This window comes from Myotis myotis, unplaced genomic scaffold, assembly GCF_014108235.1.
Source record: "Myotis myotis isolate mMyoMyo1 unplaced genomic scaffold, mMyoMyo1.p scaffold_m19_p_2, whole genome shotgun sequence".
Lineage (NCBI taxonomy): Eukaryota > Metazoa > Chordata > Mammalia > Chiroptera > Vespertilionidae > Myotis > Myotis myotis.
In genome coordinates, this window is record NW_023416324.1 from 80,163,382 (window position 1) to 80,190,869 (window position 27,488).

At 43.2% G+C, this 27,488-nt stretch overlaps 1 protein-coding gene and 1 non-coding gene across 2 annotated transcripts; both read right to left on the reverse strand.

The window, feature by feature from the left end:
* Positions 1 to 1,781: 1,781 nt before the first annotated feature.
* On the reverse strand, positions 1,782 to 1,888 carry LOC118677870. Its single transcript, XR_004974593.1, has one exon. It is a non-coding gene; the product is annotated as a U6 spliceosomal RNA (small nuclear RNA).
* A 3,732-nt stretch (positions 1,889 to 5,620) lies between these two features.
* Positions 5,621 to 26,187, reverse strand: LOC118675208 (myosin regulatory light chain interacting protein). Its single transcript, XM_036347512.1, has 7 exons — positions 25,873 to 26,187; positions 24,530 to 24,720; positions 12,753 to 12,938; positions 10,933 to 11,130; positions 10,043 to 10,207; positions 8,504 to 8,924; positions 5,621 to 7,179 (listed from the first exon to the last, which is right to left on the reverse strand). The coding sequence occupies exons 1-7, from the start codon at positions 25,957 to 25,959 to the stop codon at positions 7,090 to 7,092; spliced, it is 1,338 nt and encodes a 445-aa protein (XP_036203405.1). The 5' UTR covers positions 25,960 to 26,187; the 3' UTR covers positions 5,621 to 7,089.
* Positions 26,188 to 27,488: the final 1,301 nt, after the last annotated feature.

Sequence of the window (27,488 nt, forward strand, 5' to 3'; positions counted from 1 at the left end):
CCAGGTAATTCCAGATTGACTGAGTAAAGGTCACATTTCCAGGAAACTAAAACTGCAATTAAATCTTAGTTTGCCGACGTAGGGCTTAGCACAAGTGCTCCATCTTGGGCCTGTTGTTACTTTTGTAACAGTACTGAGTATAAATGTAGGCTAAATAGAAGAGAGGGAAAGGGGAGCATGGCTTCTTTTCAAAAGGAAATAGAGGTTTTTTAAAAATATATATATTTCTTTATTCATTTCAGAGAGGAAGGGAGAGGGAGAGAGAGATAGAAACATCAATGATGAGAAAATCATTGACCGGCTGCCTCCTGCACGCCCCCTACTGGGGATCGAGCCCGCAACCCAGGCATGTGCCCTTGGCCGGAATCAAACCTGGGACCCTTCAGTCCATCGGCCGATGCTCTATCCACTGAGCCAAACAGGCCAGGGCATGAAATAGAGCTTTTAAGCATAGGGATGATACAAAGAGGGGGAAAGCTTTCTAGAATCAACTACTGAAATGGGGGCTTCCACAGACTAGAATGCAAGGTTGTACCTTACACTTTCTCCTTTTCCACAATAATTGATTCAATTGTGTTTCACTTGCTTTTTGTAGAGCTTATAGAACTCAAACACAGAAAAGTCATGGTTATACATCTGTAGGAACTTGGGCTTGAATAAATAACTCAAATGCCAATTCAGTAGGCACTAACTCTAGGGGCGTCATACACAGCCCCCACCTATGACCAATGAACTGCATATGTAGGGTGGCCTTTGGAGAAGCTTAGATATGGTAGTTTGGTCTGTCTGTCTGTCTGTCTTTCTTTTCTCTACCCCTTAACTCTCTTCCAGCAGCCTCTGGTTTTGAACACAAGTACTTGTGTTGCTTGCAATCATTTTATAAAGCTGCCTGATTTCCATTATAAATAATCGTGAAATTGGGGGTGAAAGAGAAAGGTAACCACATTTTAAGCTACAAAAAGGTGGTGATTCAATTTTGCTCTCTTTATTAAGAAGGCTAGTCTCAGTCAGATAATTTGCAGCTAAGTTTTACCTGGAGCACGTTTCCTCAGTCATGTTAAATTCATGGGGCAAATCCTCCTAGGATTTAGACAGTTTTAATAACAGAAATGCTGATGTACAGAGCAGGGAAAGGCAGCATGTTCTAACCATTTAGGAGAAAATGGGTAAGATGTTACTAATAAGCCATGCTATATTTTTATCCTACTATTTTCTTCATCTGCAGGAATATTGAGATTTTAAATTCTGAATGATTATCTGACAGCTCCTATCTCTAGGATAAATTATCAGCAAGGGTTTTATTTTGCTATTAACTTTACTGAAAACTCAAGAGGACACAGGTTTACCAGAGCCCAGAGGAAGAAGTGAAATCTACAGACAAGAATGCCACGAACATAATGCCATGAACAGCTACTTCTGGATTCCCTTTCATAACTTGTGTGGACATTGACCTCAGTGGGGCTGGGATAGAGATTGGCAGGGCCCATAGCACCTTCCTGGATACGGTCCCGACCTACGTCACATCTCTCACATTCCACCCCGGCCCATCGCACTGCGTGCTCAATATTCCAGTCATGCCAAACCGCCCACTGGTGCCAAATAGGCCACGTTTGGAACAGTCTCCTTCCACCCACCTTTCCTATTTGGGGAAGCATTGACTCATCTTTTTTTTTTTCATAATGTTACTTTATTTTCCTTTTATCAAAGGAAGCATGAAAGCCACCCAACATCTAGATATTCCTATGGTTCCTTACACATTTATTCTACCTAAAGTTAGGTGTGAATATACCGACCGCTTCATGAATTTGTGTCTCATTCTCGCCTAAGGGCCATGCTAATCTTCTCTGTGTCATTCCAATTTTAGTATAGGTGCTGCTGAAATGAGCACGACTCATCTTTTAAAGCTTACCTCCAACGTGACCTAATTCCAGAATTTTTTCCAAGAGAAGTTAGTGGCATCTTTTTCTGCCTTTCCATAGTAGCCAATACCTACTTCATTGTGAAGTTTAGTCTAATGTAGTATTAGTTTAGTGTGTCAACTCCCCTTAGTAATCCAGAGAGGGCAGGGACTTAATCTTGAGTATCTGTATCCTCTAGCCCAGGGTTTCTCAATAGCAGCAATATTGACATTTTGGGCTGAAAAATGTTGTGGTTGGGTCTGTCTTGTGCATTGTAGGATGTTTAACATTACCTCTGGCCTAAGCGTCAGTGTGACAGTTAAAAACTGTTTGCAGACATTGCCCAATGTCTCCTGGGGGAGAAAACTACCCCTGACTGGGAAGCAGTGCTGTAGCCCTAACATAGCCTGATATATAGTAGGTGCTTAATAAATATTTGCTGGTTAATAAATCAATGCCCAATTAATGAATAAAAAACCGGAATTAACAGATGAAAGAAGACCTTACTGTGGCTTTTACACAGTCATCAAACTTAAAACCGTTATGCCAGCAGTCCAGTCTCTATGAACTGGCTCTACACCCTTTCACACTCTTCTCTCATACACTTTGCTCCTCACCTGTGGGCTCTTCTGCATTATCATGCTTTATTTTCTTCTTGCCAATCCAAACTCTGTTCTAACTTTAAGACAAAGAGCAACTTATCTATTTCCAAAAGCTTTCCCCAATTCACCTAATACAGTGGTCTCCTTACTTCACATTCTCTAAATATTTATGAACAGAATTTTCTCTGATGGAAAATTACAATACATACATACATTTTATATATGTACTAGAGGCCCGGTGCACGAAATTTGTGCATGGGAGGGGTGTCTCTCAGCCCGGCCTGCACCCTCTCCAATCTGGGACCTCTCAGGGGATGTCCGACTGCCGGGATTGGGCCTAAACCGGCAGTCAGACATCCCTCTCACAATCTGGGACCACTGGTTCCTAACCACTTGCCTGCCAGCCTGATCACCCCTAACTGCCTCTGCCTTGGCCCCCACCATCATGGCTTTGTCTGGAAGGAAGTCGGACATCCAGAAGATGTCCAGTCGACCCGGTCTAATTAGCATATTACCCTTTTATTAGTATAGATTATCTGTAATGTATATGTAATACATATATATGTACATACATGCCTACACATTTACATACACATATACATGCAGTATTGTTTTGGTCTTAGAAATATATTTTTGTTTCACAAACTTGTATAGAAATTTTCTTCTCAACTAGAAGAGTCACCCCTTGATAGAGGCTCACTGGCCCATTTGAGGTCTTTCCTTTGCATCAGCACAGGCTTTATGAACAACAGATGTTGAGCTTTTATTTGAAGTGAATTTTTTCTTTAAGCAACTGGCAGGTGTGTTAAAGCTGTGTAATTTGTGTGGTCCTGACATTGTTTTGCTTTTAAAAGACATAAGGCTCTTTAATATCTTGCAGTTTTAAAACAAACTCATTTCAAGGAGATGCAGCAAATACGAAAAAAAGTTATTTGCCATGTTTTCGGGTTTCTGCGAGAAGGCACCATCTACGACAAGCAATGAGAAAGACAAAAGTGGCTGCAGTCTGTCTTAAATTCTGACTGTGGTCCAGCTCCACCAAGTTTTTTCATTGCTCGATGAAACTATTAAAAATGTTGGCCTGCCAGGTTGACTCAGAGCTCTCTCAACACCAAGCATCCCTGCACGCCTCCTTCCTCAGGCATGCTTGCAGCGACCTGTACATGCAGCTTCCCCCATGTTTGTGCTTGGAAATTTGCCCAACCTTCTGTTCTTCAGGGTATTTCTTTTTCAAGTTTATCTTGGAGAAGTTCATATTTTACACAAGAGTAGTCACCCGTGGGGCTTCATTGGCAGGGTTAAGGGACAACCCCAGAATGTATCAGCCTTGCCCTTGAGCTCCCACCTGTGACAGGATAGAGAACAGACATAGTGGGAGGGGTACAGTGGGGTTAAACAGTCGTAGCACCAGCACTAATTTTTAGAACCCTTAAAAGAAAGAGATAAAATAATGTTTTTGTTTCAAGTCTTGTAAATCGTGCCTTTTGGCAGAACAGCCTCTTGAGGCTTCAGGCTCTCCATGTATTTCTCTTGGCTGTCTTTTGTGACTCACCCTCTCCATGGCTCTCTCCTCCATGCCCACCTATGGCCTCCCACTGTAAATATAAAACCAAAACACTTCTCTTGACCATGCCTCCTCCTATGATACATGAATGACAGAGGAAGGGAGAGGGAGAGAGAAACATCAATGATGAGAATCATTGACTGGCTGCCTCCTGCACACCCCACACTGGGGATTGAGCCCGTGACCCAGGCATATGTCTTGACCAGGAATCAAACCTTGACCTCCTGGTTCATAGGATGACGCTCCATCACTGAGTCATGCAGGCTATGATACAATCTTTATTTACTCCACCTCATCACCAAACCCATGTTGGCACCCATTTTTCACTTCCACAACCTCGTCTCACATTTGTATTCAGCTCACCACAATCCTCACTTCTCATAATGCACTCGCTCTTTCTTAGAACCTAAGACATCCCACTACTGCCACATGTATGGCCCTTCCTTGGTACTCTCGGTCTTTGACTCTGCTGCAGTCTTTGACGTAGCTGACCTGCTTGTTTGAAGTTGTCTCCTGGTGTAGCTTTCAGTCTCTTGATTTTTCTTATCCCTTTCTTTTTCCACCTGGTAAAATCCAACTAGTGTGTCAGGGCTCAGCTCAAAGCTCCTTTGTGAAGCACCCTTATCCTTGGTCTGTAAGCAGAATTAATGTGTACTTCCATAGCACTTTCCTTATAGTTCTTTTATACCATCTTGTAATATGATGGTTTTCATGTTAGCCGCTGAGCTTAAGGAGTCCAGGGTCTAGTAGGGTTAATAATATCTTAGCCATTTTTTGGCTAGCCATCAACCTGGCTAGCATTTTGAAACTTACACTCTAGGTCTTCCCAATGCTAATATTCCATGACTTTTGAATACTACTTATCTATATATGCATTGTGTGTCATTCATGTCTTGACCATTGTTCAACTTCTAGTGCTCAATAATAACTTACTTATGAGGGCCTCAATCAATGTGTTGAATGAACAAATGAGTCAATTCCTAGAAATTGATGAAAGACTGACTTAGGTATAGGAAGAGTAGAGAACAAATCCCTTTCAATTTTTTGAAAATTCTGTCCTGGAAAAAACTGTGCGTGTATTGAACTGACCTTCTGTAGCAATTGAAATTACCTCCTTCAAGTGCTACAGATGATTATCAGTTACATCTGTTATACGCAGTGTTCTCTACTCCACAAAGCATTTCCTGAGCAACACAAATTAACACACGCTGGCATGTGTAGAGCAGTTAGGTCCTAGCAGCAGGCTAGTCGTCCTGTAAAATACAGACCTAGTAGCCTGTGTAGAACAGGTTCTGTAGTAGCCTGAGACCATTACTGCTAGGAACTGGACAAGTACTTAGGTACCTGTCCTGACTAGGCAACTAACCAGCAGCAGCATCCTATAATCAGAAAATACAGAAGAGTGAATAACTGAATGTTCTCTTCGATTAGGGCCAATACTGAAAGAAACTGTCCATATAGGGCCAAATTAGATACCAACTATGATATTATCAATGCTCTTTTAAGTAAATTAAACTGGCTTAAATAACAATAACTGTGATGATACAAACACCGAATTTGCTTTAAAGTCTTTATTATCCTGAATATAAAAGACAGAAGTCCTCTTAGGATATAACAGAGTTCTTTATGTGGAAACATTAATTTTTTTTTTTTACAAGTGAAAAAATAAATACCTTTTGGAATAAAGGCTTATATGCTAATATGTGCCATAAAAAAGTAGAGTTTTAATATCTGACAAAAATGTCTGTGCAAAGAAACAAATGCATAAACACATTACTGCTACATTAAGGCAATATGAAAAGTATACTCAGAAATCTCAGTAAAGTGACAGTGTAGCTTTCTAGCTTTAACTCAGCTAGTATTGCACCCAATACGGTCATCTAGGTTTCCCGACGTTCTAGAGAACCTACAAGCTGACCAACGTCCAAAATGCCCAAGTGGGAGTGGAAAACATGACTAAGAATATAGAAACAGAACACCCGAAACCCCTCTAAGACCCACAGAGGGGACAACCACAAGTTAATGCTTAAGCACTTACAAAAGAAAAAAGCATACAATATCTAGATACTATTATAAGGCTGTGAAAGGCTTGATGGCTCAAGCAAAAGTGACCCCTGGGAAAAGCTGGGGTACAGTGCTTGGGAGAACGGAAGAACACCCTTGTCTGTACTCTACGAAGTTCCTCTCAGTGAGCAACACTCCCTTTTCCCAGGAACACGCTCTCTTTCCGATCTTAAAATAAAACATTCCCCCAACTCAAGAGGCCCAAGGAGTGCTGATTCCTCCACTGAAATCTTTTTGCCAAATTGGTAGCATTTTATATTTGGAAGCTTGGGGGTAAGGAGGGGTGGGGAAGGGACAGGAAGCCACCCACATCGAGTTATCTGTTTTCTACTGGCCAGACTGGTTTAAATCTGACAACTTGGTTGTCAACTTTTTAATAGTCAGATGATTGATTTTTAAATGTCTGCCTTCTAATCATTCTTGAACAAGTCACAAAAACAGAAATGACATTAAAACGATGACTATGTCTTTAAGAAAAAATTTCCTATTAAAAATGTTCAGAGCTCTGTGACCATACCAAAAAAAACAAAACAAAAATGTCCCCCCAAAGTAACCAGGTAAATTCTTAAAACCAATTCTTACCAAATTGGCTGCAGGTAGGAAACGTACCTTGGGATACACTAAGAGACTTACAACATCACTTCCTAAAAGGTACCCACTTTTTGGCTATGTTGCCACCTAATGACATCAGAGGTTTCACTTATTCCTTTACTTGATCATAAAAAGAATGGAAGTCCGAGGAATGTGTCCACGTTCGCACTCTCCCTGGTCCCCACCACTGGAGCTGCCGATGGCATGTTTTGGTGGTGAGGAGTGTTGTATTCTTTCTATTCTTCCTTTTTTAAAACGTTGCATGGCAGATGGGTGTTGGAGTATTTATCTTCTCCACAATCTATCATCCTCCTAGTTCATAACAGCACAGCTCATGGGAGCATGGCCTGTGTGAGAAGCGCACAGCAGATCAGATGACGGTGAGGTTGAGGAGACTGGTGTGGGTTGGAAGATAGACGTGCTGAACATGTTCTACCCGCGACCTGCAGACGGGACACGACTACAAAAGAGAAGCCAACAGTACCTGTTAGGATGCCTCCGACCTGCGTCTTCAGTGTTCACCTGTGGCACCCATTACGTTCTCTTTCCTAAATAAGCTGCGCTCACAATTGTTTCTAGCTTTCAACTGGCAGAGATCTTAGTTTTCCAACCAGTTTGAAAGTTTATACTTTACAGGGGATTAAAACAAATATTATGAAAAAGGATAAACTGAAGGAAATGGATGAGGTTTTTCGTCAAACTCTAAGCAAGGCACAATGAGTCAAGTGATTTCCAAAGGCTTCTTGCTGTCCCCACGTGGGCAGGTTGCCCTCCCCCCACCCCCCCAGCAGTGATGCAGGAGTTTCTTCCAGAGACTGTGTGCTGGCTTGGCTGGCTGACGCAGGCCAGTCACTGGCTTGATGCCACCTGGCCAGCGAGTGTGGCTCTGCTCCCAGTCCCAGGCTTCTCAGTAAGCACGGCCCCTCCTAGGCCAGGAAGGGAGCCTTAGGCACATGGGCAGAAAAAGACAAATCCAGGACCACTCTCGGGGAAATAATTTGTCACAGTAGCACTATCTACTCAAGGACATAGGCATTCTGTTGGCTCAGGTAGCTCTCAAAACAGCTCTGAAAAGAGCACTTTCTGAAGGACTAGCTGTTATTTAGGACTAGTTTTACAGAAAACCATAGTGAAATTTAGCAACCAGTTCTGAGAAATGAAAAAAATTAAAAGAAATTATCCTAAGAGGAAATGTAAGGTACAAGAACGGAAAAACAATACTATATATGAGTTGCTTTTATTTTTTGTATTAATACTAAAATTAGTTTGACTTGCTAAGTAAGAGCCACTGCAAGGGGTCCCTAGAGGCAAATGCAGTAATAAGAATAAATCAGTTATAAATAATCACAAAGTAAACTACCCATGGATAATTGAGAATCGACTATTCCTCAAATATTTTAAGTAAAGACCATCCTCTCAAGTGTCAGCAAATGGGAGGCAGCGTGATACAGAAGGGGAAGCCCTGGACCAGCCCTCAAGAGGTCAGATTCCAGCCCTCAGCTCAGCACCAACTAGATGCAGCACCTTGTGAATCTGAGCTTTGCTTCCTGCACTTACAGAGTCTAGGGCTTAGAGTAATTACACAGCTGAAAATAGTACCCTAATCCAAAATGTTTCAAAAGGGCAATGCCTTTCAAGTCCCCGAACACAAAGCCCCTTCCAGGTGCAGGTGGACATTTCTGTTTTGTATATCACCCAGCCAGCACCTGGCAGGTAGCAGTGGCTCACTATGAACTGGAGGGATGAGTGAGGCTGTGGGGAGAGCAGGCCGACGGACCCCTCACCTGAAGCTGAGCTGCGCAGCCCTCACAGCACACAGTGTGGCCGCAGGGGCAGAAAGCGGAGTTGATCTCCTCCTCACAGCACAGCATGCACAGCATGGCCTCCTTCAGCTTGCGCAGCTTCTCCTGCAGCACCCGGGTCTGCTGGCAGCTGAGGCCCTCACAGCTGCTGCAGTTCATGCTGCTCTCCGAGGCCTTCAGGGGCGAGCTGGGAGGGCTGTGCTCACTTCTGGGGACCAGGTCCACCACGCCAGCATTGTACAGAGCCCTCCTGGCATGGTCATACACCTCCTTCGATGTTCTTTTAATGTCGAAGACATACTTCTTGCCGAGGTTAATGTTCTCATTCAGAAACAGAGATGCCAAGTGGCCCTTCAAGTCTCGACTGTACTGCATCATGACGGCACTGGTCACTGTGTCACACCTGCAGGAAGATTGAACAGCCACTTTAGCGCAGACAAGCCTGCCATTCCTGAGATTCAGGCCATCAGACACTGCTGTGATGCAGAATATTCGTGTAGCAGACATTCAATATTCCTGCTTGCATGCTTTAAAGTATATACTTCCAGTTTCATGAGTGTTAAGGATAAAGCAGCCATAAACGTCAGGGACAGCGAATGTCCCCTCCACCTGCAAGGACATGAGCGATAGACAAAGCAGCTTGTGGCAAGGAAAAGGACATTTTTCTTTGAAGTATTGGTTTTATGTTAAAAATTCCTACAAATTTTCCATCCTGTTCCACAATTTACATGTCTATTTTAGCATAAAAAAAGTTCAGGGTGCCTGCCAATTAAATTTCTTAGCTCTAATTTTCCAAATATTTGTGTGAAACTCTACTTTAAATCACCCTCTGAAATGAGGGTATCAAAATTGTTATTAAAAATCCTTATAATGTAGTGAGGATTCAGGAGCACAGCTCTGCCAGCAAGGAGAGGACTTAGGTCATCCTGCTGGGAAAGGGCAAAAGGCAGCACCACGAGGGTGGGGTGGGGGTGGGTAGGGAGGGGGGGAGGGAGGAAAGTGCTGTAAGGAGGTACTGGGAGGAGGCAGGAAGAGGTGAGCTGGGGAAGGGAGTCTGTAGTGATACACATGCCCTTTCTGTGCAAAAAGCTGGACGACGCTGCTAAGGTCTCCTCTGCTACAGGAGAAGTGAAGTGTTCTAAAGCAGCTGTTTTTTGTTTTTTGTTTTTTTTTTTAAATATATTTTATTGATTTTTTTACAGAGAGGAAGGGAGAGAGATAGAGAGTTAGAAACATCGATGAGAGAGAAACATCGATCAGCTGCCTCCTGCACATCTCCTACTGGGGATGTGCCCGCAACCCAGGTACATGCCCTTGACCGGAATCGAACCTGGGACCTTTCAGTCCGCAGGCCGACGCTCTATCCACCGAGCCAAACCGGTTTCGGCGAAAGCAGCTGATTTCTTAAATTTGGTACATGGTTACTGACACAACACCACCAGAAACTGAGGGAGCCTCACTGCCACCTGCAAACCTCAGAGCTGAGGATGGGCGTGAGCTGAGGTTAACTGCGGCACGTGCCTGTAGAAAGCATGCGTCTCCGTGATTGCTCGGTAGAGCCCGCTGGCAGCCCTGGTGCTGATCATCTTAAACAGGAGCACGATGCTGTTCCCAGACTCCTTGGTGACCGTCAAGTACACGTTCTTTCCCGACTGGGTGGCCATCTGCACCACAGGGTACGCTATCCTGGGAGACAGGAAGAGAAGAGTGAGCAAGCCCAGTAGGAGAGATCTGTCATCGCGTGTACCTTCACAGGATTCTCTGTGCTCATGCCCCAGTGACAGAATCAGGTGCTCATTCAAGTACCCGGTTCCTAGTTAGGAAGGCAACTGTGGGTCAGTGGAGAGAAGTGGTGGAGCAAATTTGTTTTTTGGTGTTGTTTTTCGGGGGGGGGGGGGGGGGGGGGATGTGTGCGTGTGTGTATAGATCAGTGGTTCTCAACCTTGGCTGCACATTAGAATCACCTGGGAATCTTTTAAAAATCCTGATTTCTGGGCCCCATCCTCCGGAAATTCTGTTTCTTTGTTACTAATGTTGTGGCCCCACCCCATAACAAAGAAACAGAATTTCCGGAGGATGAGGCCCAGAAATCAGGATTTTAAAAAGATTCTCAGGTGATTCTAATGTGCAGCCAAGGTTGAGAACCACTGGTATAGATGAAAATGAGATTTTTATAGCAGTGAGCGACTTATTTGAAAAAAATATTCAGCCTGTCACATCAATACACTTGAGTTAGTATTTTAAAAATTAGTTATCAAAGCCTGAATAAAATGAATGCTTGTGACAAAATGAAACACTTCTGTTCCTAAAGGATAACTGTCCAGTAAATCCCACTCCATTTTCTATTTTCATGGTCAGAGCTACGAATGTATACATATATGTAGGTCTAAAGAATTCAAGACTTGGATTACCTATTAATTGGGGTAAAGTCATCTTTACAAATTGAGATTCCTTCAGGTCCAACCCCAATGAGGAGCTTCTGCCCTTCGCTGTCCCTCACAGAGTGCCATTCGATGCCGTAGTTTTCCATTGCCGACACGATCTGCAAGACCTGGTATTCAGCCGAGGCCTGGCTGGTCCCCTCCAGCTCCTTATGCTTTGCAACAATGCTGCAGGCCACCAAAAAGGCAGAGAGGTACATAGAGAGATTAACTTATGCAGTGCCTTTAGAGAAAAGTTTATCATTTTCATTAGTGAATTCTACTGACACTGTCATTTGTGAATCACAGTAACTTAAAGCTATATATTACTGCTGTTTCTTTTATTTAGCCAACTTACTGTAAAATACTTTCAAGACACTAGTCAAGATCTTGGCTATTAAATATTCAGTAGAAAGACTACTGGGGATGCTGAATGAGGGTGAATTGGAAGAATTAGGAAAAAATCTCCAAAAATACATGTAAGCAATTTCTATGTAAGAACTTCTTATGCATTTGTCTACATTTACTTCGTAAATTTCATTAAAACATAGCATTATAAGGGATGGATTAGATGTTTACAACTGAAAAAAGACAGGATTTATTTGATCTATTGTGGTGGACATCCTCTAATCTAGTCTTTAAAGATCCCCACCTATGGGTGCTCTCCCCCTTGGAAATGTCATCGGCCTTAGTGTGGGCTAAATTGATGACTTGCCTCTAATGAACAGAATACGGCAGTGATGTGATGCCACTCACTTCTGAAATCCTATATAATAAAACCCTAATATGCAAATCAACCAAACGGTGGAATGACCAGTCGCTATGACACACACTGACCACCAGGGGGAAGACGCTCAACACAGGATCTGCCCCCTGGTGGTCAGTGCGCTCCCACAGGGGGAGCGCCACTCAGCCAGAAGCAGGCTCACAGCTGGCGAGCGCAGTGGCGGGAGCCTCTCCCACTCTGAGGCAGCGCTAAGGACCCCTTGGGGGATGTCTGCCTGGCTGACATCCCCTGAGGGTCCTGGACTGTGGGAGAACGACCCCCCCACCCCCTACCCCCCCCCCCCTTCCTGTGCACAAATGTCGTGCACTGGGCCTCTAGTTACGTCTTAAGAAGACTGTGACTTCCATCTTGGTGTTCTCTCTTGCTCTAGCTTGGGTTGCTTGTCCTGCGTGAAGCCAGCTACCACATAATGAAGAGGCTCCGTGAAGAGGCCCATGTGGCAAGGAACAAGGCCTGCTGACAAGCCACCTGAGTCAGCCTGGAAGCGGATCCCTCCCTCCTCCACCAACAGCGTAACAGCAGCCTCATGAGGGATCCTGAGCCTGAGAACCCAGCCATCCAGGACCAGATTCCTGACCCACAGAACTGGGCGATGGTTGTTGTTTTAAGCTACTAAGTTTTGGGGTAACTTGTTACTGAGGAATAACTAAGACACCTGTGTTAGGTCTCCTGGTTTAATCCTCACTGGGATGAAGAGGATTCCAGCCTATAGGACAGGCTTTTGATTTTAGAAAACTTGCAATCTTAAAAGGTCAGAGATTTTTTAAAACTCCTGTCATATAGCATTTTATATAAGGGCATTTATTTGTGTGAATAAATTATAAGAATTATGTGCTGTGTTTATAGGTTTCTCAAACAAAAGGCTAAGAATCTTTTGAAAATAACTGGTTAAATTGGACAGCTGTCTAGTCTTTAACCTCACAAATTATCTATACATACCATAGGTTCCTTTTCTTCTGAAAATGCGTATACATTTGCTAGGTCTAAGGGCATAAACACCAGCCTTAACTGCATGCAGGCTCACCTATTCAAGGCTGCACTGGAGAGCTCCTTGGCACACAGCTCCTCGTAGCTGTACTTGGCAGTGTTCTGGTTGTAGTCTCCAAACTTGGTCTGGGCCAGGAGGGCACTGAGCTCCACTGCCTGCTCTGGGGAGCATTGGAGATGGCCGGCCAGGAGGGCCTCCTTGATGTGTAAGAAAAAGATATGCCTACGAAGCAATGCAAGAATGAGGTTATGCTGGGAACTTCATATCAAACTCAACCTGCTTAGCATTTTCACAACCCCTTTTAAGTATGGAAAACAGCAATTTAAAAAGCCACCCTTAAAATGCTTACATTGAAAAACTTTTTTCATCATGAGTATCCAGGTAAAATAAGTCTAAAGACTATTACACCTCAAGTTTCCGCATTATAATTTTTAAAAAGAAATTACTGTAATAAGAAAAAACTTTATCTTGATATGGAATCGGTATCTTAAGATCCTCACCTTTTTTGAAATGACCCCCACATCTCTACTTTTAGCCTAAACTTCTCTCCTAGGAATCAGATTGAAATGTCCAGGTGCCTGTAGATTTCTCCACTGGGATGCTTCCCAGTCTCCCAATTTTAGCTCATTCAAACCAAACTCACCGTCTCCCCTCCCAAGTCTGCTTTTTCTCCCAGTGGAAGCCACAGTCTGATTTGCTATTTTTCCCAATAAACTCACTTTTGACTATTAATCTTATTTCCACCTACTTGCTATTTCTGAAAACTCTTTAAATCCAGCTCTATTCCTCTCACTTTTACCTCCCCTGCCCTACTTGCACCTTTATACTTTCAGAGACTTTACACGTCCTCTAAGCCAGTGGTTCTCAACCTTCTGGCCCTTTAAATACAGTCCCTCATATTGTGACCCAACCATAAAATTATTTTCGTTGCTGCTTCATAACTGTAATGTTGCTACTGTTATGAATCGTAATGTAAATATCTGATATGCAGGATGGTCTTAGGCGACCCCTGTGAAAGGGTCGTTCGACCGCCAAAGGTTGTTCGACTGCGAACTGCTGTTCTAAGCGGATCTCGCTTCTAGACTCTGAGCTGATCCACTTTCCAAGCTGCTTGCTCTGGTATGTACTTGCCATTTCTCTGCTCAGAATTCTGCCAGGGGTCCCACTGTTTCCAAAAGAGCACCCTGTCAGCATGGACCCAGGCTTCTCTACCCTCCTGCCCCACTTTCCTACCCATTTCTCCTGTCATTCCCTCCAGCCACTCTGCCCAGGGAAAGAGACATTTCCTCTCCCTGGGAAACCCAACATGTTCCTGCCCCTATGGCTGGTCTTGCTGCTCCCTCTGTCTTGTAGGCCATTCTTTCTTTCCCCTCATTTAGCTACCCTTTCATCTTTATCACTCGCAAACTATTTTTTCCCCTATTATGGTATTTGACATATTCTAACTTCTTAAGTGCCTCTAATCTCAGAGAGCTCCATAAGTGCAAGTAAAACTGCATATAGGAGAAACCAAGATGGTGGCATAGGTAAACACCTGAAATTGCTGCCTCGCACAACCACTTCAAAACTACTACTAAAAGACAAAACGGACATAATCCAGAACCACAGGAAGGCTGGCTGAGTGGAAATTCTACAACTAGAAGGAAAGAGAAAAGCACACTGAGACTCAGAGGAGGTGTGGAAGTAAAGTGCAGAGGTACGGAGGCGCACGGAAAGGGCTGGCAACTGAGGATGCGGTTGTCTTTTTCAATCTGGAGGGAGACACAAGCTCCCCACTACTCTGAACTCCAGTTCCGGGCGAGTCTCTGGGGACCCAGACTCATACAGGGGGGAAACTGGACTGTCTGGCATTGGGTGGCGGCTTTCTCTCAGAGGTGCTTGCAGCGATTACCGTGGGACACTGAGACCTGGGGCCTCTTAGGGCAGGGCTGAGGATCAGCCATAGCTGTTTGCTCTGCCCTGTTGATTCCCTGAGACCCCGCCCCACCCAAGCTGTGTGCAGAGGCTTTTGCATATGAATGGCCTGGCCCTTTGCAATCTAAAATTACCTAACAAACTGCAGCTGGGTCAGAGACCCAGAACATCCAAAAGAAGGCCCAAGGCCCCACAGCAGCTTGCATTGCTTCACAGCTGGGCCTCATCTGGGAACCTCCAAACCCCAAACAAAGAAGAGGAATCTGCAGATCTCTCCCTAGCTCCTGCTGGGTAGCCTCAGGCAGAGGCTAAATTAGCACCTCCTTAGAGATCCAAGAGCCAGTGTACCCAGTGGTCAGAGTGGGACCATCCAGATTACAACTCCTTAGACCCATAAGGGACACACTCAGGGGGCAGACTCAGTGAGCACCAATGTCCCACTGAAGCAAGTCTTGCCCCATAAGGGTGTCTTCAGCACAGAAGTTCTCCTACTGTAGACACAGCTGATTCTCACAGCCAATTGGCCTGGAGGTCAATTCCTACCAGTGAAACCTACAAAAATCAAGGCTTAACTACAACAAGACTGTGCACAAAGCCCACAAAGGAGTGCACCAAGAGGGAGTGCACAATTGGGGAGGCTGAGCCACTGGGCCCTATAGGACACCTAGCACACAAAGCCACTCTATCAACACAGGGAAGCAGCCAAAATGCGGAGACAAAGAAACAGGTCACAAACGAAAGAAATGAAGGAAAGAAAACTACTGGATATAGAGTTCAAAACCACGGTTATAAGGTTACTCAAGAGGGGGCAACATGAGCTATGTGAGAAAAGGAAGAAGAAAGTGTGACTAGAAATATAAGGAGGAGCTCTTCTGAGAGTCTTGTCAGGTTGACAAGAGCCATTAATCTCCCTTTAAGAACGGTTTAAATTTAATGTTCCATGCCTTCTATAATGACAAAGAAATGTTTAAAATGATCAGACTCTGCCAAATACTACAGTCTTTTTCCTTTATTCAAAGTCCCTATGAAGAAATCACAGTCAGAATGCGTATTAGCAGCGAAAGAAGGTAAGTGTGGTTTTTATTAACCCAAACATCTGCTAGTCTTTAAAGTATTTCTGACATACTGCTAAACTGAGGGGGGTTCCTTACTGGGGCAAAGAAATAACCACAAAAATAACTTGCTTTAAAACAGCTCTCTGAGGACTGAGGCCTCACATTCCCATAAACGTCAGTGTCACAACACAACGTCAGCCCTCTGAAAGCCTTTTAGACAACATTCAGTAAACTTCACCTTGGCTCATGTACCTCTGTTTCTGTACTCATCAGGGAGCATGTTAGTAGGAAACGAGATCTGAATATATGCTTATATTAAAGAAGGAATGATGTGCTGAAAGGTTGTGAGGGTATCACCACAAGCTAACTCTTTCAACTTAATTACCGCCTATGTGAAAGTGTCTTTTAAGGTATTTACCAAGTATCAAGTCAGAGACTCATTTCTGCTTTATTAAAAAGTATAGCTTGAAAGAGTTTCAAAATCAGTCCAATTTCTTTTTCCAAACTATGCATGCCTACTTCTGAAGAGACAGATGCCAAGACCAAAGGCGAAGCAGCAGACACACAATATTAACAGGTGGGCAGCAGCCCACGAGTAATGCTGGTCCTTTCCCGGCGTGTGGGTCAGAATTAAAAAAGGGGGCAGGACAAGTGGCCTTTTCTACATACTCCACATTCTAGGCTGGACTGCAGTCATTACCCTGTAGGCAGAACTCTCCTTACTGTTGACATAACTTTCTGACAGGGCCCTGCCTGCATTTTTTCAGTTTCATGGCTACAAAGCAACCTTTCATTTCAAGTCAACAAATATTTGCTGTGCATTCCCTCTGTGCTAAGCCCTACGCTGGGGTTACAGGGTGAACAAGTCTGATTGTTCCTCTTTAGATGAAACTTACAGCCTTTTAGTGTGAAGGAACACATTCTGGCTTTTGGTGACCACCTTATGCTATCCAGGAGAACTGCACAATGGAGCAGTGACAGCAAAGGTCACCAGCTGTGACGAGCCATCAGCAGACTATTTAATGTGCTCGTTCCAAGAGGGAGGATGGCAGAGCACGGAGACACGTTGCCAATAACGAGCCCAGTGATGGCTCAATAGTTAGGGGCGGTTCTCCTATTATTTTATCTCGAACCATTGGGCCTGTAACTGTCTGGCTCATGGATTTCCCACCTCTGTTTTTCTGTACTGTGTGAAAGGTTATCAATAATATCAATAACAAGCAGATGTGGTCAAAGAAGCCATGCCTGCAGTGAATTATTTTTACTTTTTTACCTAAAGATCAAAAGTGGTTAACATATCTAATTTAATTTAGGCTACATCCTAGAATCACAAACAGAATGAAAGCTTGGAAAAAACTCTTGTTTGTCTTAGGAAAGGTCTATCAAGTTTTACCCAGTTACTAAGAAAATGGATATTTTCAATACATGGATCACATTTGGGGGGCCAAAGTGAAACATCCTGGAAAACTTATATCTCTGCATCATGGGTACAAATGAATTCCTACTTACTGTAGCATTATGGAAGATTTAAAAATGAAGTGAATATAAGGATATACCAAATTTTAATTAAATAAAAGAATCACATATTCTTGATATATATTTTTGTTTCAAAGTACTTCAAATTTCCTCTGTTCTAAAAATTAATTTATTTCGGTAGCTTTAAGGAATTAAGGCATTTATCTTTTATGAATTGTAACCAGAGAATCTTCCTCTAAACACTGGCTTGACTTATAAGGAAATCACCTAAAAATCAAAGTAGAACTTTCTGCAAACCTGTCGGGAGTCGTCTATCTGTTCATCACGGATGGCTACTCTCAATTATTGCCCTCCAGGCATCTTTCCAGTTATATCATTTTAAAGAGCTTTTTGTGACACAAATATAACATAACTATATCTCTGTAATATTAAACTCAAAATTTAAGTAACTAACCTAAAACATCCTTCAAATGGCTAACTAGCTATTTTTAAAAATCCTCTAGTGCCAATAATTTGCCTCCAAAGACCTGACTGACCCTGGCCATCTGTTATTAATGGTTGGTTTGTCCCTCCCCTAGTTTGACCCCCACTGAGATCACCAGTATGCCTGCCTCAGTCCAATGAGTCACTTAACCACCATCAGTTTATTTTAAACCAAACACTGCCAACTTATACTTTAAAACCATCAAATCAAAACAGAACTGCTGTAAGAGTTTTTTGTTTTGTATCTTAAATTCTAGGGAAACAAAAATCATTTCAAGAAGGATCATAGGCCTAAACATAAAAGCAATAACCATAATGCTTTAAAAATTAAACAGCAGAGAGTATCTTCATGACATGGGGTAGGCAAAGGTTTCTCATGACCATCAGCAAAAATTAAAAAAGAAAAAAATGGATAAATTAGACTTTACCAAAATGAAAACCTCTACTCATCAAAAGGCATCAATAAAAGAAAATATAGTATATACAAAACACATATCTGATAAGCATCTGGTATATGTAAAGAATTTGCAAAGCTCAAAAATAAAGGCGCCCAGCCAGCATGGCTCAGTGGTTGAGTGTCCACTTATGAACCAGGAGGTCAAAGTTAGATTCCTGGTCAGGGCACATGCCTGGGTTGTGGGCTTGATCCCCAGTCTGGAGTGTGCAGGAGGCAGCCAATAAATTATTCTGTCTCATCACTGATGTTTCTATCTCTCCCTTCCTCTCTGAAATCAATAAAAATATATTTACAAAAATAATAAATAAGGCAACAACTCAAAAATGGGTAAATGATTTCAATAGATAATTCACAAAAGAAGATGTACAAAAGGCCAATAAGCACACGAAAAAGTGTTTACTACCGAGAGAAACATACAAATTGACACTGAAGGCTGGGAGGGATATGGAGGCACTGGACTCTCATACATTCTCAATGGAAGCACAGAATGGTACATACAGCGTTTTGGGAAGAGGTCTGGCAGTCACTTATACAACTAAGCGTCTGCCTCCTCTATGATACAGCTATTTCAATCTTAGGTATTTAGTCCAATGAAAACACATGTCTACCCAAAAGACTTGTACTTGGATGTTTATAGCAGCTTTATTCATAAGAGCCAGAAAACAAGTCTTCACCAAGAAGAGCATAAACAAACAATAGTACATTCATATCATGGAATACTATCCAGAAATAAACAGGAACAAACATATATATGTGTGTGTGTGTGTGTGTATATATATATATATATATATATATATATATATATATACATAAATACACACACATATATACATATATATACACATATATGTATATATACACACACACACACAATGTGATAGATCGCATAAATTTATGATGTAACAAAAAGGCAGACACAACAGCGTGCGCACTGCATGATTCCACACATGAAGCAGAACAGGCATAATGAATCAATGCTAGAAAAACATACCACCTTGGTTGTACAGCCGGGTGGGTGGGGGAGGGCAAAGATGGTGGGAACTGACTGCAGAAGGGCATGAGGAAACTTTCTGGAGTGATGGTAATACTCTAAATCTTGATAAGGGTTTGGATTAAACAGGCACATCCATTTGTCAAACACCCATTAAATGGTGTAATTAGAATTTATACATTTCATCATATGTAAATTTTATATCAAAAGAAAAAAAAAGAATTGTAGGCAAATATTGAGGTCTGGTTAATGGTATGCATACTGAAATATTTAGGGGGAAGTGTACTTACACCCAATTTATTTTGAAAAGCACCAGAAAGAGTGATAGAAGGTAGAGGGATCAATAAATGGATAAAAATGCAGAAAGGCAAGTAAAGTAAACTGTAAAAATCTTCAACTTATCTGTATGCTTTAAAATTTTCATAAGAAATGAAATGAGGAAAAAATACTAGCGAAAAGTCTAGATTCAGAATTCAAATGAATAACTAGCTATACCTAAAATGAACCATCAAACCTACACTTCATGGAAGGCTTGCAATTGAGAAACCTGTCACAGCCAAATAATTACAAAGTCAGGTCTCCATTCAGGCTTAAGGAAATCCTTCTCAAAACCCAAAATGCAAAATGGGAATCACTAATAAATTTGCTCCTCCTTGAGATCCAAGAAGTTAAAAGACATGGAGGTGGAGAGGTGGTGCTGGTGGTGGAAGACATTCCCAACTTCAAAAGTGATTACAACCCACACCAGAAGAATACTATTACGTAGAAGCATAAAATCTGCATTTCTAAGAACACAATTACTCACCATGTTGTTTGTCCTTGACAAAAAACAACCCAGGCACTCCTGTAGCTAACAGTGTTAACTACAATCTCTGTAACAATCTAGATTAGTGGGGAGTGCTGGCAGGTCCTGGCTGCAGTAGGATACAACTAAAGATAAATACACCTGGTGCCCCTGGAGCTATGCACCTCTGTGCATCCTGAGTCTGACACTAAGTGCCATCTAAACCTTCAAGTTTTATTTACAAATTATATGGTCAAGATTAAAAGTTCAGTTGGATTTCATAAACACTGATTCCTCAATGTTTTTTGGAGACTTCATATATATAAGTATCAGGAATTCATAAAGAGACTGACTGAAGGTGCCCAGATGGGAGCTCTGTGGCTAAAATAAACATATAATAACACGGACTTCCTGTATTCTGAGCAAAAAGGAAAACAGAGAAGTTAGAATTCAAATTCATACTTTCTTTGGCAATATCACACAAGTGTGTTTTTACTATTTGTACTTTCCTGGAGCCTATTTTATATTTGGGCATAAAAAAAAATACCACCCAAAGAAAACAATAAACAAATGGCCTCTAGGGTGAGGTGAAGGGGGTGAACGAAGCAAAAGAATGCTGAACACAGCAAATTCTTAACAGAGAATAATCACTACAAACATGTTTTAATGGTGAGATTTCTTTTAGTCTCAAACTTTTCAGTTTATAGAAGCAAACTGGCAAAACATTTTAATTTCTATAAGAAAATATTTATCATCAGTATAAGCTAACCTGATTTTTATTTATTTCCAAGTTCTGAATTCTTTGATCCAACAAATATTTAGGCACCTGCTAGACTCTGGAGATACAATGAGGATCAGCTCCCTGTTTTGTGGAATTTAGGTTATTAGAGTGGCTGACAATAAACAAATTGTCACATCAGTAAATGCAGCATTATACACTCATTTAATGCTATAAAGGAAAGTTACACAATGTCTTGGGAGAGTTTAGTTTTCTGAACGGGCCTGGAGATGGTTTTCCTGAGGAGTGGTGACTGAGCTGCTGTCTGAAGGCAGATGGATGTAACCAGGGGCAAGTCACTCATCACTTGCCCTAATCTCTGGTTTTGACAATGTTGACAAAATCTGGTCTGAATTGCTATGAATACTCAAGGGCCTTTGAAAGGCAAGAATTTCAAAGATTATTATTTCAAACCTACTTCCAGAATACATTAGTTTCACTTTTAGTTTGAATCCAAAGCATGGCAAACATCTGCTGAAAATACCTGCTGTCTCCATCTCTGAAATGTGCCAGCTGAGTCTAAACAAGACTCTCTGGTTACTTTCCAGATTCAAGAGCAAACATATTAATCTGTGTAAAGAACCAAATCTAAAATTAGGCCAAATCAGAGACCAATGAACTCTATGTATCAACCGCAGCAGACACTTGATAGGTTTTTTTCTGCTTTCAGAGAAATGTACTGGGGAAAATTATATAGAGAGGAAGCTGAAGCAAAAACAAAACAAAACAAAAACCAACCAACCAACAAATCCATTGCTAGAAGAGGTTTTAGAGACAACCTAGTCCCAGGCTTTCAACTGAGATAAAGAGCTGTCTCAGTTTTAGAAGTCTGCACACATTGGTAGTTGGTGGCAGAGCTGGACCTAGAATGCAGGGCTTCTGCCTGGACCCCAGTACCTTCCTATTACAAACAGGCTTTCCTGGCTGTCAAACTCACAGCAGCCTCCCTAATCCAATGCAAATATATAAACTGGCCCCCAGTCAGGCCAGCTCTATTATGAGCAGACTACTTTAATTGTCCACTGAGGACAACTCAGCCAGGATATTTCAGTACCACTTAATAAACAGGCCAGACACTTTCAGTACACTAAGTGTACCCTGATGACTTGACTTGGAGATAGTACACAATCACCTCTCATAACTGGACTGTTAAAACTGTTTACTCACTACATAAACACATCTATTTCATTTTCTGTGTCATTTTATATGAATATTTTATAATGAATAATTAAACAATGAAAAGTTTACCAACCAGCTTTATCTTGCTAACATAACATTAGGAAAAATAAGTATTTTTGTTCTCCAGTATGATGCACATAAAAATAATGCTAATTGTAACTAAACTGGACCCAGTACAACTTCTGGTCCTAATTAAAAGGTACAAATGCTAATTACAAATCACTTTAGTTATTAAGGCAGAATGCTATATAAACTATACATGGCATTTTCTTAATATTCTGTGTTTCAGACAACCCCACAAAAACAACTAAAATGCACCAACATTCTTTTTAAAGATTTAAAAAGGAGCCTAAAACCTGAGCATGTGCCCTGACCGGGAATCCAACCATAACCTCCTGGTTCATAGGTGAAGGTTCAATCACACTGGCCAGATTAAAGATTTTTAAAAATTGACTTTTAGAGAGAGAGGAAAGGAGAAGGAAACAGGGAAACATTGATGTAAGACTGAAACATTGATCGGGCATTGAGCCCACAAGCTGGGTATGTATCCCAACCTAGAACTGAACTGGCAACCCTTCAGTGCACAGGACGATGCCCAACCAACTGAGTCAGAGCCACCAACAGTTTAAGAGTAAGTCAAAAGCCTAGATCACACTAATCTATATATATATATATATAAAAGCCTAATATGAAAATTGTCCCCTCAGGAGTTTGACTGGGAGTTCGATCACTCGCTATGACCTGCACTGACCTCCAGGGGGCAGCACGGAATGAAAGGAAGGCCCCGGCTGCCAGCTGGCAGCTGGGGAAGGAAGGCCCTGATCGCTGGCAAGGCTTAGAGACCCTACTCTTGCATAAATTTTGTGCACCAGCCCTCTAGTTTTTCCGTAAGATTCCAAAAGGATCGAAAATCAATTAAAATGACATAGTCTAACTAGGTAGGTACATTCTTTGGATATTAGGCATGAATCTCAAGAATCAAAGTCAACTGAGTCAATAAAATAGGAAATTTGATTCCAAGTCTAATTCACAAACTGTTTATTTCTTGCATGAATAAAATAATTTGATAATAGCTATTAATTCAAATATTAGAAAGCACAGGTAAAGATCATTTTATAGTAAAATTTAAAGTCTGTAAGCATTCATTATACAAATGTATAATGTACAACTATAGTCATTGTTTAAATTATCTATTTGTTCCTCCAAGCTCCTGCAGATTTAAAAAATAAATCTGTGTCATCAAAATAGATTTGTATATGGAGGCCTTGAAATGATTACAAAATCATGATAAAAGTACACAATGAAAATAGCAAAATATTGTGTTTTATATATTTTTTTTTCTTTCTTGATAGTTATCACACTAAAGTGAAATGTAGAAGTTTTCACAACCCAGCTTTAAGTAAACACACACACACACACACACACACAACCGTTCTGATTCACATAGCCAGCTAAAACATCCTTAAACATGCAAGCACTTGAATATTTTGCAAGACATTTTTAGGAACACTAAGAATTCCAATATACCAGTTACTTCAGAAACAAAATTAAACATTTATCTCACTCTTCAAAGCTCCATAACAAGGCAAAACAGAGATTTCAAATGCAAATGAATAGTATTTCAAAATATGTTTCTATCAGTCCTTGGGTAAACAAACAAAAATATGACATGTTAAAAACTCTTAAGGTATATTGTTTATTCATCATTACTCAGAGTTTTCTCACTCACATTTTTCATGTGCATGGCAAATTTCCAAGCCAAAGGGTAATGAAAAAACATTAGAACTTAGACCAAAGTTTGCCATATTTAGAATTAGTTGTTTTTCTTTTTCCTTTTCCTTTTTTTGACATGCCACTATAAGATTTAGGTCTCTTGCATATCAGCAATAAATATGAAACACTGGTTCCCAGTTTGGCTCATCCTTCAGAAAAGTATTACAGTCAAGTCCAGAGGAGAAAACATTTTCAGTTTGAGAGGAAACCACATGGTCCAGCTGTCTACCACTACTGGTGGTTTCCTAGAAGTAAACAATCTAAACTCAACGATCACGTGTAACATGTCTGGGTCAAAGTTGGGTTACACTGGCCTTAAAAGAGTTGCCTTACTAAGTTTTCAAAAAACTTCAAAACTTTAACAATTCTGCATTAAGTAGGACAGAGCTCTTTACTATAAATTGTAATCTAACACTAGGTTGAAGAAGTTGACCAAGTTTAAGTAACCCAAGAGGAACTGTTTCCTGTTTTCAGTTAGAATGTCTACAATGACCTGTAGTAACCTCTGAGGCAGAGGTTACCTGGGGGTATTAGATGCTACTGTCTGAAAGTCAATTGGGTTCATTCTTTCTCATTCATTCATTCTCATTCTCTCTCTCTCTCTCTCTCTCTCTCTCTCTCTCTCTCTCTCTCTCTCTCAGCACTAACCTCGTGTTTGTAAGAATTCATCCCTGTTCTCTGATTGTGTATAAAGGCAAGAAAAACCACAAGAAGAGTTGGAAAATGTACCTCAGGCCAACTACATAGCTCCCTCTTCACCTCAATAAAAGGTCTGTGTCACAGAAAACGTCTAAGTTATCACCCAATTCACCCTCTATCAAACAAATGTGCCTGTGAAGGGAACATCTCGGGGAAGGCACAATGACCCTTTCTAAGAGAACCAAAGGTTTATTTGACATTGGTTTATTTTAGCATCACTTTACCGAGTCTGCTCCTGTAAGATGAGATGAGGCTCCACGAAGAACTTGACTCTCAGTTTAAGCCGGTAAGGGGCTAGCCCATCCATCTGCTGGGAGATCCGGTTTCTCAGATTTAGCCATAAACTTTCACCTTTGCTACCCGTAAACTGCAGTCCAAAATAATCAACTTCTATAATGCCCAACCGCCTGCACACCTAAAACAAAAATGAATGCAGCATGGATGAGCACATGGTCCATGTAGTCAAAGCAAACCTAAGGACTTCGTGTGAGTCTAAGATTCCTGACCACTTCTTACAGAGTTCAACAGTGTTACAATTGCTGTTGTAAACTGGGAGAACGAAGTTCTTAGGCTCCAGCAGTGCTAAGCCACACGAGGTGAAGTAGAGAGGTTTGTCCTTCCTTTAATAGCTATGATATGGCCAATGGCAGTGAAGAATAACGAGTCCTCAAAAGTAGCCTTTCAGAAAAGCTGAGAATGACCATTTTCCTTCTTATTCCAATTATCAGAATTCCCTTCACCAGCAGAACAGACACAGCTGATTTGGCAGCTGAGTATCTGGGCAATTTTAACCACCTGGACTCAAAAGAAAAAAAAAAAATGAGGAAACACGCCACAAGTGTCACTAAGCTTTACAAGAGGTTTCCCAAACATCTCAGGTCTGGGAGGTTTCGGGGCACAGCGTTTCACTTGAGATCAAATCTGCTTTCTGCCACACCAGTATCCACTGCTTGGAACCATTCCTCACTCTTAAGGAAGCGCCGCGTGCTTAAAGACAACTGCGGAGTACGACCAAAGCCTACGGTCCTCGAATCCCCAGCAAATCCCGAGATGCAGGTGAACGGTCCATTTGAGAAGCAGCAAGACACAAGCGCCCGGCTTGTCTGCCAGGCAATCCGGGACCTGAGACCTCATCTTGAGACGCAGGTATCATTGCCAGGCCCCGCGGGGGACCAAACAGGCGGCATCATGCCCACACCTGCGGCAGGTGTGCTGGCCCGCCTTCTTCTGGGAAAGTGCCGAGCTGGGGGACTGGGGGACTGGGGGGGGCAGGGGTGGGGGTGGTGGCTGGCTGGATGGCCGGCCACGGCATGCGTCCTCGGTGCCCCCCACCATGCGCTGCCGACGCGCCGGGATCGAGGCCGTACGCCCCACGCCGCGGGGTGGAGGGGGCAGGAGCCGGGTGCCTGGGGTACTCTGTCCCGCGCCGCGCTCCCCCCACCCCCGCCGCCGCCTCCGCAGCTCCGCCCGGCCCCTGGCAAGCGGTGCGCCCCGGCGCCTGGCGTCGCCACGAGGCCCCTCCGCCTTGGAGGACCAGTGAGGTCCCCTCTTGGCCCTTCATCCTCACCTGGTTAAGGCAGTCCTCGCCGTTGGCTTTCGCTTCCACCTCCACCTCCATCAGCACCGCGTCCGGCCTCGTCACATAGCACAGCATGGCTGGGGCCGCCGCTGCCTCCACAGCCGCCTCCTCTTTGGTGTGCGCCGGGCTGCCGCCTCGCCACCAATCAGACCCAGTTCCGGGCTCGGCGAGGGTGGCCCCCGGGAGGCTGCCGCCCAGCAGACCGCCGCCTGCGTCCCGCGGCCGCCGCGCCCTCCCGCCAGCCGGCTGTCCGGGTCTCCGCGGCGGCGCCGCACTCCAGCAGCCCGACTGCCTGCGCCGCGACAGGGACTCCTCTGATATAGCGGCCCCGCCCCCTCCGGCTGGGGGCCCCGCCAATCACGACGGCTCCGCCCCGCCTCCGCCGCCCCTCCAGCCTATAGCGGCGCCCGCTCAGCCGCGGCCTCACCTCCCAGCGCCGGCTGAGTTCCCGGGCCGCCCTGGGAGCTGGCAGCTTGCGGGCGCCGAGTGCTGCGGGAGGAGGGAGGCTCTCGAGCGCACCCGCCGCCTCTGCCCGCTGGGCGACGCTGCACCGAGCCAGCGACCGCCCCGGGCTCCGAGGCGGGGACGCCTTTCTGTTGGGCTTGAATTTACGGTGATTGCACGCCTCCAAGCTACCGCGGTTCTTCAGAAACCTTGGGTGTCTCCCCAAAAACGCAATTAGAAATGTGAAAAGGAGCAACCCCAAGGCCTAAGAAAACTATTTTCCCCTGGGATTTGCCACAGTGTGTTGTTGAAGACGGGATGTTCCTCATTTCAGACTACGTCATTGAAAAAGCAATCTGAGTATAAAAGTTTTTGCAACTGACCAATGAGCCACGGAGATTTGATGCAGAGTTTCTGCAGGAATCCTCGCCAGCGTCTTCTCTTTACCTGTTGTGCTGAATCAGAGCACCTTGTAGGGCACTCAGGCCCTCTCTCAGGTTGCCCATTCTAGCTCACGTCTTGTCTCCATTCATTAAACATTCATTAAGCACCTGCTGTGCTGCCTGATCCTTCTCTCCTGCCCCCAAATGTTATCCTCATCTTAAAGACAAGGGACTCAACTCAGCCCCTAGCAGGTGGTATAACCTCAGTAGTAGCTGTTAATAAAGGTCTGCAACTCTTCACTCATTTACTGTTTGTTCCTCTCTGCCAACACAATGCTTAGCCTGGCTCTTTGGTTTCTTTAAAGGAAAGGAGAGCAGATGTGGACCCTTTGAAAACTTAACTCATATCTCTGAAGCTCGGTGTCTTTAACAGTAAAATGGAGACCACAGTATCTGCTCTGCTTTCCTCCCCAGCCCCCAGCATTGCTGTGAAGAGCAGCAGAGATAATGTTTGTAAAAGCATGTAATGGCCCTGTATATGTAAGGAGATGTGTAACTTCAGTTCTGTCACTGCCTGCCAATGACGTCTGCTCTTACCCCCTTTTCCTAGTCCCAATGTCCTCTGTCCCAAAGCGTTTATTTCTGAAGTAGGAGGGATCCTGTGCTGTAGATGGACATGTGCCCTCTCACCTTTCTATGCCTGATAGAAACATCTCACCATATTGTGCTGCTGAGTGGCCTCTTCTTGCATCAACTCCTGCTCCCCATTTCTTTAAT